This window comes from Schistocerca nitens, chromosome 1 (genome assembly GCF_023898315.1).
Source record: "Schistocerca nitens isolate TAMUIC-IGC-003100 chromosome 1, iqSchNite1.1, whole genome shotgun sequence".
NCBI lineage: Eukaryota > Metazoa > Arthropoda > Insecta > Orthoptera > Acrididae > Schistocerca > Schistocerca nitens.
The window spans coordinates 20,327,328-20,340,158 of NC_064614.1; the positions used below are offsets into that span (position 1 = coordinate 20,327,328).

The 12,831-nt window shown below is 42.1% G+C and overlaps 1 protein-coding gene across 1 annotated transcript in view; it reads right to left on the reverse strand.

The window, feature by feature from the left end:
• The window catches only part of LOC126251767 (Down syndrome cell adhesion molecule-like protein Dscam2), a gene marked incomplete at its 5' end in the record, with an annotated part of 377,821 nt that overhangs the window by 281,008 nt on the left and 83,982 nt on the right, over positions 1-12,831 (reverse strand). The window contains one exon of the mRNA XM_049952392.1: positions 12,192-12,344. Within this exon, the coding sequence (XP_049808349.1) occupies positions 12,192-12,344 (153 nt within the window). The remainder of the gene's footprint in view (positions 1-12,191; positions 12,345-12,831) is intronic.

The following is a 12,831-nucleotide window of genomic DNA, read 5'->3' on the forward strand; positions in this document are numbered from 1 at the left end:
CCATCATGGATTCCGAAAACATCGATCATGTAGAGTCAAATACCGCTTTTCTCACTTGACATCCTGAAAGCCACGGTTCAAGGCAGTCAGTTAGATGTATTATTTTTTGACTTCCAAAACGCATTCGACACAGTATCCGACGCAAGTTATCATGCAAGTTTTGTGACTGTATTGAATATTTTTTGGTATGAAGGTGGCAGCATGTTATGTTGGATTGTGAATCATCGACAAAAGTAGGTTTAGCTTTACGTCTGTCCGAGGGAAGTTTGTTGGGACCCTTGCTGTTCATATTGTATATTTATGACCTTGCAGACAATGTTAACAAATAACATCAGAAATTCTGCAGATGATATGGTTATCTATAACGAAGTAATGTCTGCAAAAAAGGTACAAAATTATTCAATCATATCATAGAGAGTTTTCTTTGCATGAAAGATTAGCAGCTTGCTTCAAATGTTCATAAATATAAAACTGTGCATTTTACAAAACGAATAAACGTTGTGTCCTACATTGGTCACAAAATGATTCTTTCAACCTGTATAAGTAGCTTGGTCTAACAGTTTTGTAGTGCTTTGAAATGGAATGTCCACATAGGCTCAGTCGTACGTGAGGCATTTGACACACGTTGATAGAATACTAGGGAAATGCAGTTAGTCTATAAAGGTGATTGTTTAGAAGAAACTTGTACAATAAAAAACCATCGTACAACATTATTGAAATGTGTGAGACTCGTACCAAATAGGCCTAACAGGAGATACTTAACGTGCACAAAAAAAGGATAAGACAAATAGTGAAAAGTTTGTTGTACCCGTGGGGGAGCGTAACACAGATTCTCTTAAAGCTGAACTTGTAGACTCTTGAAGATAGACACAAACTATCGCATGAAATCCCACTTACAAAGATTCAAGAACCAGTTGTAAGTGATTAATCTAGGAATATACTTTAAGTGCCTATATATCATCCCCATGGGGATCGCGACGAAAAATTAGACTAATTGCAGCGCGCACAGAGGATTTTAAGCAATTATTTTTCCCATGGTCCATGAGTGAATGGTGCTGGAAGAAGCCCTAATAACAATGGGAAATACACTGTGCCATGCACTTTCCTATGGTTCACAGAAAATGTATGTGAAAGCAGTCGTAGATACACCAAGCGGAAATTCTGTACAAGGCAAGAAGTTCTGTAGACGACAGAATCGTCAGCGAACAATCAGGTTGCACTGCTGATCCCATCTGGTAAATCGCTGTATGAACACCATCAGAGGTCCATTTATCCTTCGCTGGGGTTTATTCGATGATACTGTATTTTCTGGAGGATATTCGTCGTCCGGTGCAACGCACTGGGCTCTATTAATAAAAAAATTCGTGGAGCCTTTTGCATATTAGTAAAGATAGATCATATGATGGTACTTTGGTTACTATGTGACGTCTTGGTGCTCTATTAAACGCCTTTCAGAAAACTAGGAAGGTGGAGTCTACGTTTGCTCCAGCGTCTATTGTTTGCAGACTGACATGCAGGAATAAAGTACGGTGCGCCTTCTCGTTGTTAGATGCTGCTGTTGTCGAGGGGAGGCAGAAATTTACTGGGTCGGGTGACTTCTCTATAAGAGACGTCTAAGTTTTGTATCCCGCTGGAAGAAGTTTTATCCATGGAGCCATCTTCGAGCGCCTGATACTCTTGTGAAAAGTCAAACGACATTCATGACCACCACCAGTGCCGGAAACACTGCGCTTTAAAGCCTCCCTCAGCTTCGCTCCCTTTTCAGCCTTTATGAAATACCTGCCGAGTGACTGGAAATGGATATGAATTGGCGAGAGAGATGGCATCGTTCTCCCTCACCCCTCCACCCTTCCCAAAAAAAAGGGGGTTCCCGTTTGATGTTTTTGCTTTCTCGTTCCTGCCGGCCGCGAGGGAGCAGCGAATGCGTCCAGCATCCCTGTGGCGCCACAGAGAGAGATATATACTTCTGTGTCGGTGCCGGCACACCTCACTGGCGCCATAAATCACGCTGTGTGACGGTTACTGAGGGCGCGCCGAACCCAATGGTCGTGCGGTCGTGGCGGAAGCGCGTGCTGGGACGTGCTGCGCTCTGCTCCCTGGTGGCAGAGTTTGGAACGAGAGGCGGTGGTGGCGGATTTACGCGTCGAGCTCTCAGAATACACTGGAGGGCTGAGACCAGCGGGTTCTGCAGCAAAATACACTCCACGCACACATAAACACACATCCCAGTGACGGTCTGCTTCACTTCAGTGTCAGCAAGAAACTTTTGGACAAAACAAGCTCACGTACGAATATCAAGAACTCAGATGAGAATCTAGTACTAAGAAAAGAAGGAAAAATTTAAAGTTAGAAGGAATATATGAAATGAAATTAAATTCAAGACAACATTGTGGAAATGGAAGAACAAGTGGATGGAATTGAGATGGGAGGTATTATACTGGGAGAAGAATTTGACAGAGCACTGGAAGACGTAAGTCGAAACAAGATAACGTGGGTAGATGACTAGCCCTCAAAGTTATTGAGGAAGATCCAGTCATGAAAAAACTGTTTCACTTAGTCAATCTATTCGCTAGCCTGTCAGCCCAAAAAGTTTCGAGACAGAATTTAAAAAAATAGAGGAGAGTTATGATGCTCTTCTACACGGTCCTCAGCATCGTCCCCCCTAACCACCACATGAGTACAATGCACGGAACGTTCGTACTATCATGTGAAAATGCCAGAACAGTCCTTTTTTTCAACTTGCATTAGCCTGAATGTGAGTTAAGTCGTCAAAGTGTGGACCATTCATGTGATTTTTTTGCACTTTCTAACGTTGTAGTAGATTCGCCACCAGAGATGATTTTTCCAGAAAAAGAATTGTCTGCGTTTGCCATTTCAACCAAGTTGTGGCAGAGGTCCACGTGTCTTTGTCTTAGTTCGTGAGTTAAAGTGTATGGTACAAACTTTGTACACATGTTCAGAAAATTGTGGAGAACATCTTGAACATCTGATTTAGAGACATTGTCCCATTGTGATTTGTGACACTACAGCGTTGATACAATACTGCCCAAACGTGCACTACTTAACACTGCCTGCTCGCAACTGATTGGTCGAACACACATCTTTTGGTCACAGGTGTCAGATCAAAGTGCCATTACTGTCACTGTGCTGCTGTCTCTTATACACCAGGGATAAAATTAATCTTAAAACGGTTTAGATGGACGGTGTGTGAGACTGCCTAAATGTCATCAGACTCCAACAACAAATAATAATTTCAATTCCATGTAAGGCAGCCGCTGAGAGGTGTGAATATTGCAGAACCATCATTTAATGTCTTGATTACAAAATACTAAAACAAATTATACACCAAGGAACCAGAAAGCTGGCAGAAGCAGACGTCGGGAAAGACTAGTTTGAGTTACAGAAAACTGTAGGAACACCGAAGACCTTAATGACACCTCGACTTATCTTACAAGGGCACCATCACGTGGATTTCGATGAGCTTTAGCTATGTTATACAGGGAACTGTCCTGAGTAAGTGGCTAGCAGTTTTTCATACGACGACCCTTAGTTTCCAAGAAAGTCGAAATTTTATGCGTAACTCCTAAACTCGCAACGTCACTCATGTTTCGACCAGGAAGTGTAGCGCTGTTGTTGTTATTGCTGCGGTCTTCAGTCCAGAGGTTGGTTTGATGCAGCTACCCTGTGCAAACTTCTTCATCTCCGAGTAACTACTGCAACCTACATCCTTCTTAATCTGCTTAGTGTATTCATCTCTTGGTCTCCCTACACGATTTTTTACCCTCCACGCTTCCCTCCAATACTAAATTCGTTATCCCTTGAAGCCTCAGAATCTGTCCTACCAACCTATCCCTTCTTCTATTCAAGTTTTACCACAAATTTCTCTTCTGTCCGATTCTGTTCAGTATCCCCTCATTAGTTACGTGATCTACCCATCTAATCTTCAGCATTCTTCTGTTGCATCACATTTCAAAAGTTTCTATTCTCTTCTTGTCTACAATGTTTATCGTCCATGTTTCACTTCCACACATGGCTACACTCCGTACAAGTACTTTCAGAAAGAACTTCCTGAAACTTAAACGTATACTGATGTTAACAAGTTTCTATTCTTCAGAAACGCTTTCCTTGCCACTGTCAGTCTACATTTTATATCCTCTCTACTTCTCCCATCATCAGCAAAACTCATCTGTTGCTTTAACTGTCACATTTTGTAATCTAATTCCCTCAGCATCACCTGATTTAATTCGACTACATTCCATTATCCTCGTTTTGCTTTTGTTCAATGTTCATCTTATATCTTCCTTTCAAGACACTGTCCATTCTGTTCAACTACTCTTCCCCCCATTGCCGTCTCTGACAGAATTACAATGTCATCGGCAAACCTCAAAATTTTTATTTCTTCTCCATCGATTTTAATTCCCACTCCGAATTATTCTTTTGTTTAATTTTCTGCTTGCTGAATATACAGATTGTTTCGCCTGTATCATACATCTTGCTCATCAGATGGTAGAGTTTTGTCAGGGCTGGCTCTCCTAAGGCTGTCTTTAGTTCTAATGGAATGTTGTCTATTCCTGGGGCCTTGTTTCGATTTAGGTCTTTCAGTGCTCTGTCAAACACTTCACGCAGTAACAGATCTCCCATTTCATCTTCATCTACGTCCTCTTTGATTTCCACAACATTACCCTCAAGTACATCGACCTTGTGTAGATGCTCTAAATACTCCTTTCACCTTGCTGCTTTCCCTTCTTTGCTTAGAAATGATTTTCCATCTGAGCTCTTGATATTCATATACTGTATGTGGTTCTTATTTCCCCAAAGGCGACTTTAATTTTCCTGTAGTCAGTATCTATTTTACCCCTAGTGATATATGCCTCTACATCCTTACATTTGTCCTCTAGTCACCCCTGCTTAGCCATTTTGCACTTCCTTTCGATCTCTTTTTGAGACGTTTGTATTCGTTTCGCCAGCTTCATTTACTGCATTTTTATATTTTCTCCTACCATCATTTAAATACAGTATCTTTTATGTTACCCAAGGATTTCTACTAGCCTTCGTTTTTTTTACCCCCTTGATCCTCTGCTGCCTTCAGTATTTCATCTCTCAAAGCTACCCCTTCTTCTTCTACTGTATTTCTTGACACCGTTCTTGTCAATAGTTCCCTAATGCTCTCTCTGAAACTCTCCAAAAACTCAAGTATTTTCAGTTTATCGAGGTCCCATCTCCTTAAATTCCCACCTTTTTGCAATTTCTTCGGTTTTAACCTACAGTTCATAACCAATAAACGGTGGTAAGAGTCCACATGTGTCCGTGGAAATGTCTTGCAATTTAAACCCTGGTTCCCAAATCTCTGTCTTACCATTATATAATCTATCTGATACCTTTTAGTATTGACCTTAGTGTCAATGAAATTCTTCTCGCACATGAATTAGCGATTTCTAGCATATATAAAGATGTAAAAGCGCACAACGTCACTGGGTAGTGAAGTATATCTTTGACTCTTTCCCTCGTACTGTCACATTAATGCATAGCAATCATATTACATGATGCATCATAATAGTTACCCTGGTGAACAACTGAGAATATTGTGGTAGGGAACAATAATGTGTTCAGTATAATGTTCGTATTAGCATACCCGTGCTCCTATCTTTATACATTATTAAACCTATTCTTGCATTACCGCTATTTGATTTTCTATTTATAAACCTGTACTCACCTGAACCCCCCCCCCCCCATGAACCATGGACCTTGCCGTTGGTGGGTTGGTGGGGAGGCTTGCGTGCCTCAGCGATACAGATAGACGTACCGTAGGTGCAACCACAACGGAGGGGTATCTGTTGAGAGGCCAGACAAACGTGTGGTTCCTAAAGAGGGGCAGCAGCCTTTTCAGTAGTTGCAAGGGCAACAGTCTGGATGATTGACTGATCTGGCCTTGTAACAATAACCAAAACGGCCTTGCTGTGCTGGTACTGTGAACGGCTGAAAGCAAGGGGAAACTACGGTCGTAATTTTTCCCGAGGGCATGCAGCTTTACTGTATGATTAAATGATGATGGCGTCCCCTTGGGTAAAATATTCCGGAGGTAAAATAGTCCCCCATTCGGATCTCCGGGCGGGGACTACTCAAGAGGATGTCGTTATCAGGAGAAAGAAAACTGGCGTTCTACAGATCGGAGCGTGGCATGTCAGGTCCCTTAATCGGGCAGGTAGGTTAGAAAATTTGGAAAGGGAAATGGATAGGTTAAAGTTAGATATAGTGGGAATTAGTGAAGTTCGGTGGCAGGAGGAACAAGACTTCTGGTCAGGTGACTACAGGGTTATAAACACAAAGTCAAATAGGGGTAATGCAGGAGTAGGTTTAATAATGAATAGGAAAATAGGAACGCAGGGAAGCTACTACAAACAGCTTAGTGAACGCATTATTGTGGCCAAGATAGATACGAAGCCCACACCTACTACAGTAGTACAAGTTTATATGCCAACCAGCTCTGCAGATGACAAAGAAATTGAAGAAATGTATGATGAAATAAAAGAAATTATTCAGATAGTGAAGGGAGACGAAAATTTAATAGTCATGGGTGACTGGAATTCGAGAGTAGGAAAAGGGAGAGAAGGAAACGTAGTAGGTGAATATGGATTGGGGCTAAGAAATGAAAGAGGAAGCCGCCTGGTAGAATTTTGCACAGAGCACAACTTAATCATAGCTAACACTTGGTTTAAGAATCATGATAGAAGGTTGTAAACATGGAAGAACCCTGGAGATACTAAAAGGTATCAGATAGATTATATAATGGTAAGACAGAGATTTAGGAATCAGGTTTTAAATTGTAAGACATTTCCAGGGGCAGATGTGGACTCTGACCACAATCTATTGGTTATGACCTGTAGATTAAAACTGAAGAAACTGCAAAAAGGTGGGAATTTAAAGAGATGGGACCTGGATAAACTGAAAGAACCAGAGGTTGTACAGAGTTTCAGGGAAAGCATAAGGAAACAATTAACAGGAATGGGGGAAAGAAATATAGTAGAAGAAGAATGGGTAGCTTTGAGGGATGAAGTAGTGAAGGCAGCAGAGGATCAAGTAGGTAAAAAGACGAGGGCTAGTAGAAATCCTTGGGTAACAGAAGAAATATTGAATTTAATTGATGAAAGGAGAAAATATAAAAATGCAGTAAATGAAGCAGGCAAAAAGGAATACAAACGTCTCAAAAATGAGATCGACAGGAAGTGCAAAATGGCTAAGCAGGGATGGCTAGAGGACAAATGTAAGGATGTAGAGGCTTGTCTCACTAGGGGTAAGATAGATACTGCGTACAGGAAAATTAAAGAGACCTTTGGAGATAAGAGAACCACTTGTATGAACATCAAGAGCTCAGATGGAAACCCAGTTCTAAGCAAAGAAGGGAAAGCAGAAAGGTGGAAGGAGTATATAGAGGGTCTATACAAGGGCGATGTACTTGAGGACAATATTATGGAAATGGAAGAGGATGTAGATGAAGATGAAATGGGAGATACGATATTGCGTGAAGAGTTTGACAGAGCACTGAAAGACCTGAGTGGAAACAAGGCCCCCGGAGTAGACAACATTCCATTGGAACTACTGACGGCCTTGGGAGAGCCAGTCCTGACAAAACTCTACCATCTGGTGAGCAAGATGTATGACACAGGCGAAATACCCTCAGACTTCAAGAAGAATATAATTCCAATCCCAAAGAAAGCAGGTGTTGACAGATGTGAGAATTACTGAACAATCAGTTTAATATGCCATAGCTGCAAAATACTAACACGAATTCTTTACAGACGAATGGAAAAACTAGTAGAAGCCAACGTCGGGGAAGATCAGTTTGGATTCCGTAGAAATACTGGGACACGTGAGGCAATACTGACCTTACGACTTATCTTAGAAGAAAGATTAAGGAAAGGCAAACCTACGTTTCTAGCATTTGTAGACTTAGAGAAAGCTTTTGACAATGTTGACTGGAATACTCTCTTTCAAATCCTAAAGGTGGCAGGGGTAAAATACAGGGAGCAAAAGGCTAATTACAATTTATACAGAAACCAGATGGTAGTGAGGGAGTGAGACAGGGTTGTAGCCTCTCCCTGGCGTAATTCAATCTGTATATTGAGCAAGCAGTGAATGAAACAAAAGAAAAGTTCGGAGTAGGTATTAGAATCCATGGAGAAGAAATAGAAATGTCCGCCGATGACACTGTAATTCTCTCAGAGACAGCAAAGTACTTGGAAGAGCAGTTGAACGGAATGGACAGTGTCTTGAAGGGAGGATATAAGATGAACATCAACAAAAGCAAAAAGAGGATAATGGAATGTAGTCGAATTAATTCGGTTGATGCTGAGGGAATTAGATTAGGAAATGAGACACTTAAAGCAGTAAAGGAGTTTTGCTATTTGGGGAGCGAAATAACTGATGATGGTCGAAGTAGAGAGGATATAAAATGTAGACTGGCAATGGCAAGGAAAGCGTTTCTGAAGAGGAGAAATTTTTTAACATCGCATCGAGTATAGATTTAATTGTCAGGAAATCGTTTTTGAAAGTATTTGTATGGAATGTAGCCATGTATGAAAGTAAAACATGGACGATATATAGTTTGGACAAGATGAGAATAGAACCTTTCGAAATGTGGTGCTACAGAAGAATGCTGAAGATTAGATAGGTAGATCACATAACTAATGAGGAGGTATTGAATAGAATTGGGGAGAAGAGGAGTTTGTGGCACAACTTGACAAGAAGAAGGGAGCGTTGGTAGGACATGTTCTGAGGCATCAGGGGATCACAAATTTAGCATTGGAGGGCAGCGTGGAAGGTGAAAATCGTAGAGGGAGACCAAGAGATGAATACACTAAGCAGATTGAAAAGGATGTAGGTTGCCGTAAGTACTGGGAGATGAAGAAGCTTGCACAGGATAGAGTAGCATGGAGAGCTGCAGCAAACCAGTCTCAGGACTGAAGACCATAATAACGACAACAACAACCACCTTCAACGCCGTAACAACATGGTGGCTTTTACTTTTGTCCTTTGTGGTTTTATTTAACATGCTAAGCAACTGTCCTACTATATGGGCCTCAGGTGCGCTTTATTAATCCCCGTGAAAGATGGCAATGTTAGGTCGAGGCTGTAAAAATGTATGGTGAGTCATCGATTTAGGGCTGGAATGGCGGGATAAGCATGGTAATAATGTTTCTGTAAACATGTGTCATGGGAGTAGCGGAACACCATTCAAGATAGCAACCCGCCAGGGGATGGAGAACCTGGTGAGAGGAGGCAACCATTACTCGTTCACCACAGAAAGTGAAGGAGCTCTCCAGGAATAGATCAAAATTTTCAAACAGTTTGCTATCGGCTGCTGTAGTTTCATATTCGGGTCAGACCGACGCAATATTTTTTTGTTGCGCCAGGCCAGTTTAATTGATTGAATTTGATATTTATTGGATCTCATTTAAAGAAAGGATAGTTAGATACTATAGAGAATACTAGGAGTACTGAGTGTATGTGCGTTTCTCAGAATATAGTCAAGATTTGTTTGTTAAGCAATTCACTGTTTTCTTTTACGCGTAGAGGGTATTTGAGTAAATGATAGTGTCTTGCCTTTCAATCTACTGCAGGGAAAATTTCTAATCATTTAATGAATAGGCCTATTAAGCTTTTAAGGTAGAAATAATTATTCTTTACTCATAGTGATTTGTACCGTGTAACTGATATTCGTTAGGAACGGCGGAACTTTTACCATTATAGGAATTATGCATGTGTAGGCAATCAGACGCAAATTTTCGTCACGAAGTAGATATGTATGCATGTGTAGGCAATCAGACGCAAATTTTCGTCACGAAGTAGATATGTACTTTCCCGTTGCTGATAATCAGGGATTTCTGTGTTAGGACTCTTGTTGACGGGCAATTCAGAGAGCCAGAACTGTACGAATTAAATTATTTGTGAACTGTAGCGCTCAAAGTACGTAGGAAAAACAAGGAGCGTAGCGTTGCAAAGCGATATGAAATCGGACGAATACATTAAGGACGGTAGAAGGTAAGGCGAATGTCGACATCGGTTTACTGGGATGGTTCTAGGAAAGTGTAGCTCATCTATAACGGAGAGGGCGAACAGAAAACTTTTGCGACCCATTCTTTCAGTTCTACTCGAGTGTTTTCCGTCCTCGTCAGGTTAGATTAAAGGAAAACATCGAAGAAATTCAGAGGCGTGCTGACGGATTAGTTGCCGGAAGGTTCCACCAACACGTGAGTATTACGGGGAGTCAACGTGAACTCAAATGGGAATCCCTGGAGGGAAGACGACGTTCTTTTCGCGAAACTCTGTTGAGAAAATTAAGAGAGCCGGAATTTTCGTTCGATTAGAGAACGATTCTACTGCCACCAACGTACATATCATGTAAGAACAGCGAAGAGGAGATAAGAGAAACTGGTGCTCGTTTTTCTCTAATTCAATTTTCCACTGGGACAGGAAGGGGAATGTATAGTAGTGGAACAATGTGCCCTCCACCATGCACCATCTGGTAGCTTGCGAAGTTTGTATGTAGATGTAAATATCGAATTTCCAGTGTGAATCCTTTTATTGCATTGTTATTAGTCGATTCTGACACTGTAGAGTAATTAATCTCCCACTAGTTAGTCGAATCTTGTCGTAAATAATTTTTCGCGCCGAGTATTTCTGTCGAACATCGAGTGAAGGCTTAGCAGATTTAACTGACGCTATTGTTGGAGTCGATAGCATTGCTATAACACATATCCACAAGAAATGGACTGGTACTAATTCGAGTCTAACAAGGGAACCTCCCCATCGCACCCCCCTCAGATTTAGTTATAGGTTAACACAGTGGATAGGCCTGGAAAAACTGAACACAGATCAATCGAGAAAACAGGAAGAAGTTGTGTGGAACTATGAAAAAAATAAGCAAAATATACAAACTGAGTAGTCCATGTGGAAGACAGGCAACATCAAGATCAAGGAGAGAGTGAGCTCAGGAGCGCCGTGGTCCCGTGGTTATCGTGAGCAAATGTGGAACGAGAGGCCTTTGGTTCAAGTCTTCCCTCGAGTGAAAAGTTTATTTTCGCAAAGTTATGATCTGTCCGTTCGTTCATTGACGTCTCTGTTCACTGTAATAAGTTTGGTGTCTGTGTTTTGCGACCGCACCGCAAAACCGTGCGATTAGTAGACGAAAGGACGTTCCTCTGCAATGGGAACCGAAAGCATTTCATCGCAAGGTCATAGGTCAACCGATTCCTCCACAGGAAAACACGTCTGATATATTCTATACGACACTGGTGACGGCATGTGCGTCACATGACAGGAATATGTTGTCGACCCACCTAACTTCTACACTTGGCAAATGGGTAAAAAGATTCTTCTACCTTGCCCGATTTAGGTTTTCTTGTGGATGTGATAATCACTCCCAAAAAGTGACGAAAACATAAGAGTTTGTGACATAAACTGCAACTAATGAATGCAACAGTTTCACAGTCGCACAGTTTTCCCTGTGCTCTGTCAAAACATGTTTTTAACGTTTTCAACTTTTTCCATGTGTAGACCGTCAAATCCTGCATATGTCCAAGCAAATCTGAACATGACCTGGAATTCTGGAGACCGAAGTTGATTATGTGTGAGTGCCTGAACTTTGACAATTGTCTCAAAATAAAAAAATTAAACCTGTCACTCGAGGAAAGACTTGATCATAGGACCTCTCGTTCTGCAGTTGCTCACGATAACCACGGGACCACGGCGCTCCTTAGCTCGTACTGTCTTGATGTTGCTTATCTTGTTCATGGACTACTCAGTTTGTATATTTTGCTTTTTTTTCATAGTTCCACACAACTTCTTGCTGCTTTCTCGATTGATCTGTGTTCAGTTTTTCAAGGCCTACCCACTGTGTTAACCTATAACTAAATCTGAGGGGGTGCGACGGGGAGGTTCCCTTGTAAGATGATTGTAAGCTGGAATTCTTTCGACGGTAGACAGCTGCTTCCCATCTCTCGCTTAAATTGGCTGAAATCCTACTCGCAGTGTTGCAGTCTTGCGCTCTGGATCCTGCTGTGTGAATGGACCACTTGTTGACGGACTAATAAGCTGTGTTTGTGCCTCTCTCTCGACTCCTCTACGACCTGTACAGACCTGCTGTGTGTCAGGCAGTGGCGCACCTCAGACAGTGCTGGCCACGAATGCCCTACCTGTGACGGTGAGCAGCTGGGCCGGGCTGCTCCTGCGCCGCTCCCCGGTGAGTGCGTGCAGCGTGAGGCAGCTGTAGCGGGAGGAGGCGTCCGCCGCCGTGGCCCGCCTCACCAGCAGGTCCCCCGTGCTCGTCACCACGAAGCGGCCGCCTCCTGTCAACATGCGAGCGACATTTGTATCATCAAAAGGTATCTCGTGCTTAGGAAACTACTTAACTCTATGTAAGTGCGCCTGTATACGTATTATGTACTGAGTGGTAGTTGGAACATCACTTGTTGTCTGGTACTGTTGGTGTTAGTGAGCTCTTGTGATCAGACAAACTCAATACAACGTGGGGAATATATGCGACAAATTGTAAAAGTCTACACTACTGGGCATTAAAATTGCTACACCACGAAATTGACGTGTTACACACGCGAAATTTAACCGACAGGAAGAAGATGATGTGATATGCAAATGATTAACTTTTCAGAGCATTCACACAAGGTTGGCGCCGGTGGCGACACCTACAACGTGCTCACATGAGGGAAGTTTCCAACCGATTTCTCATACGCAAACAGCAGTTGACCGGTGTTGCCTGGTGAAACGTTGTTGCGATGCCTCGTGCAAGGAGGAGAAATGCGTACCATCACGTTTCCG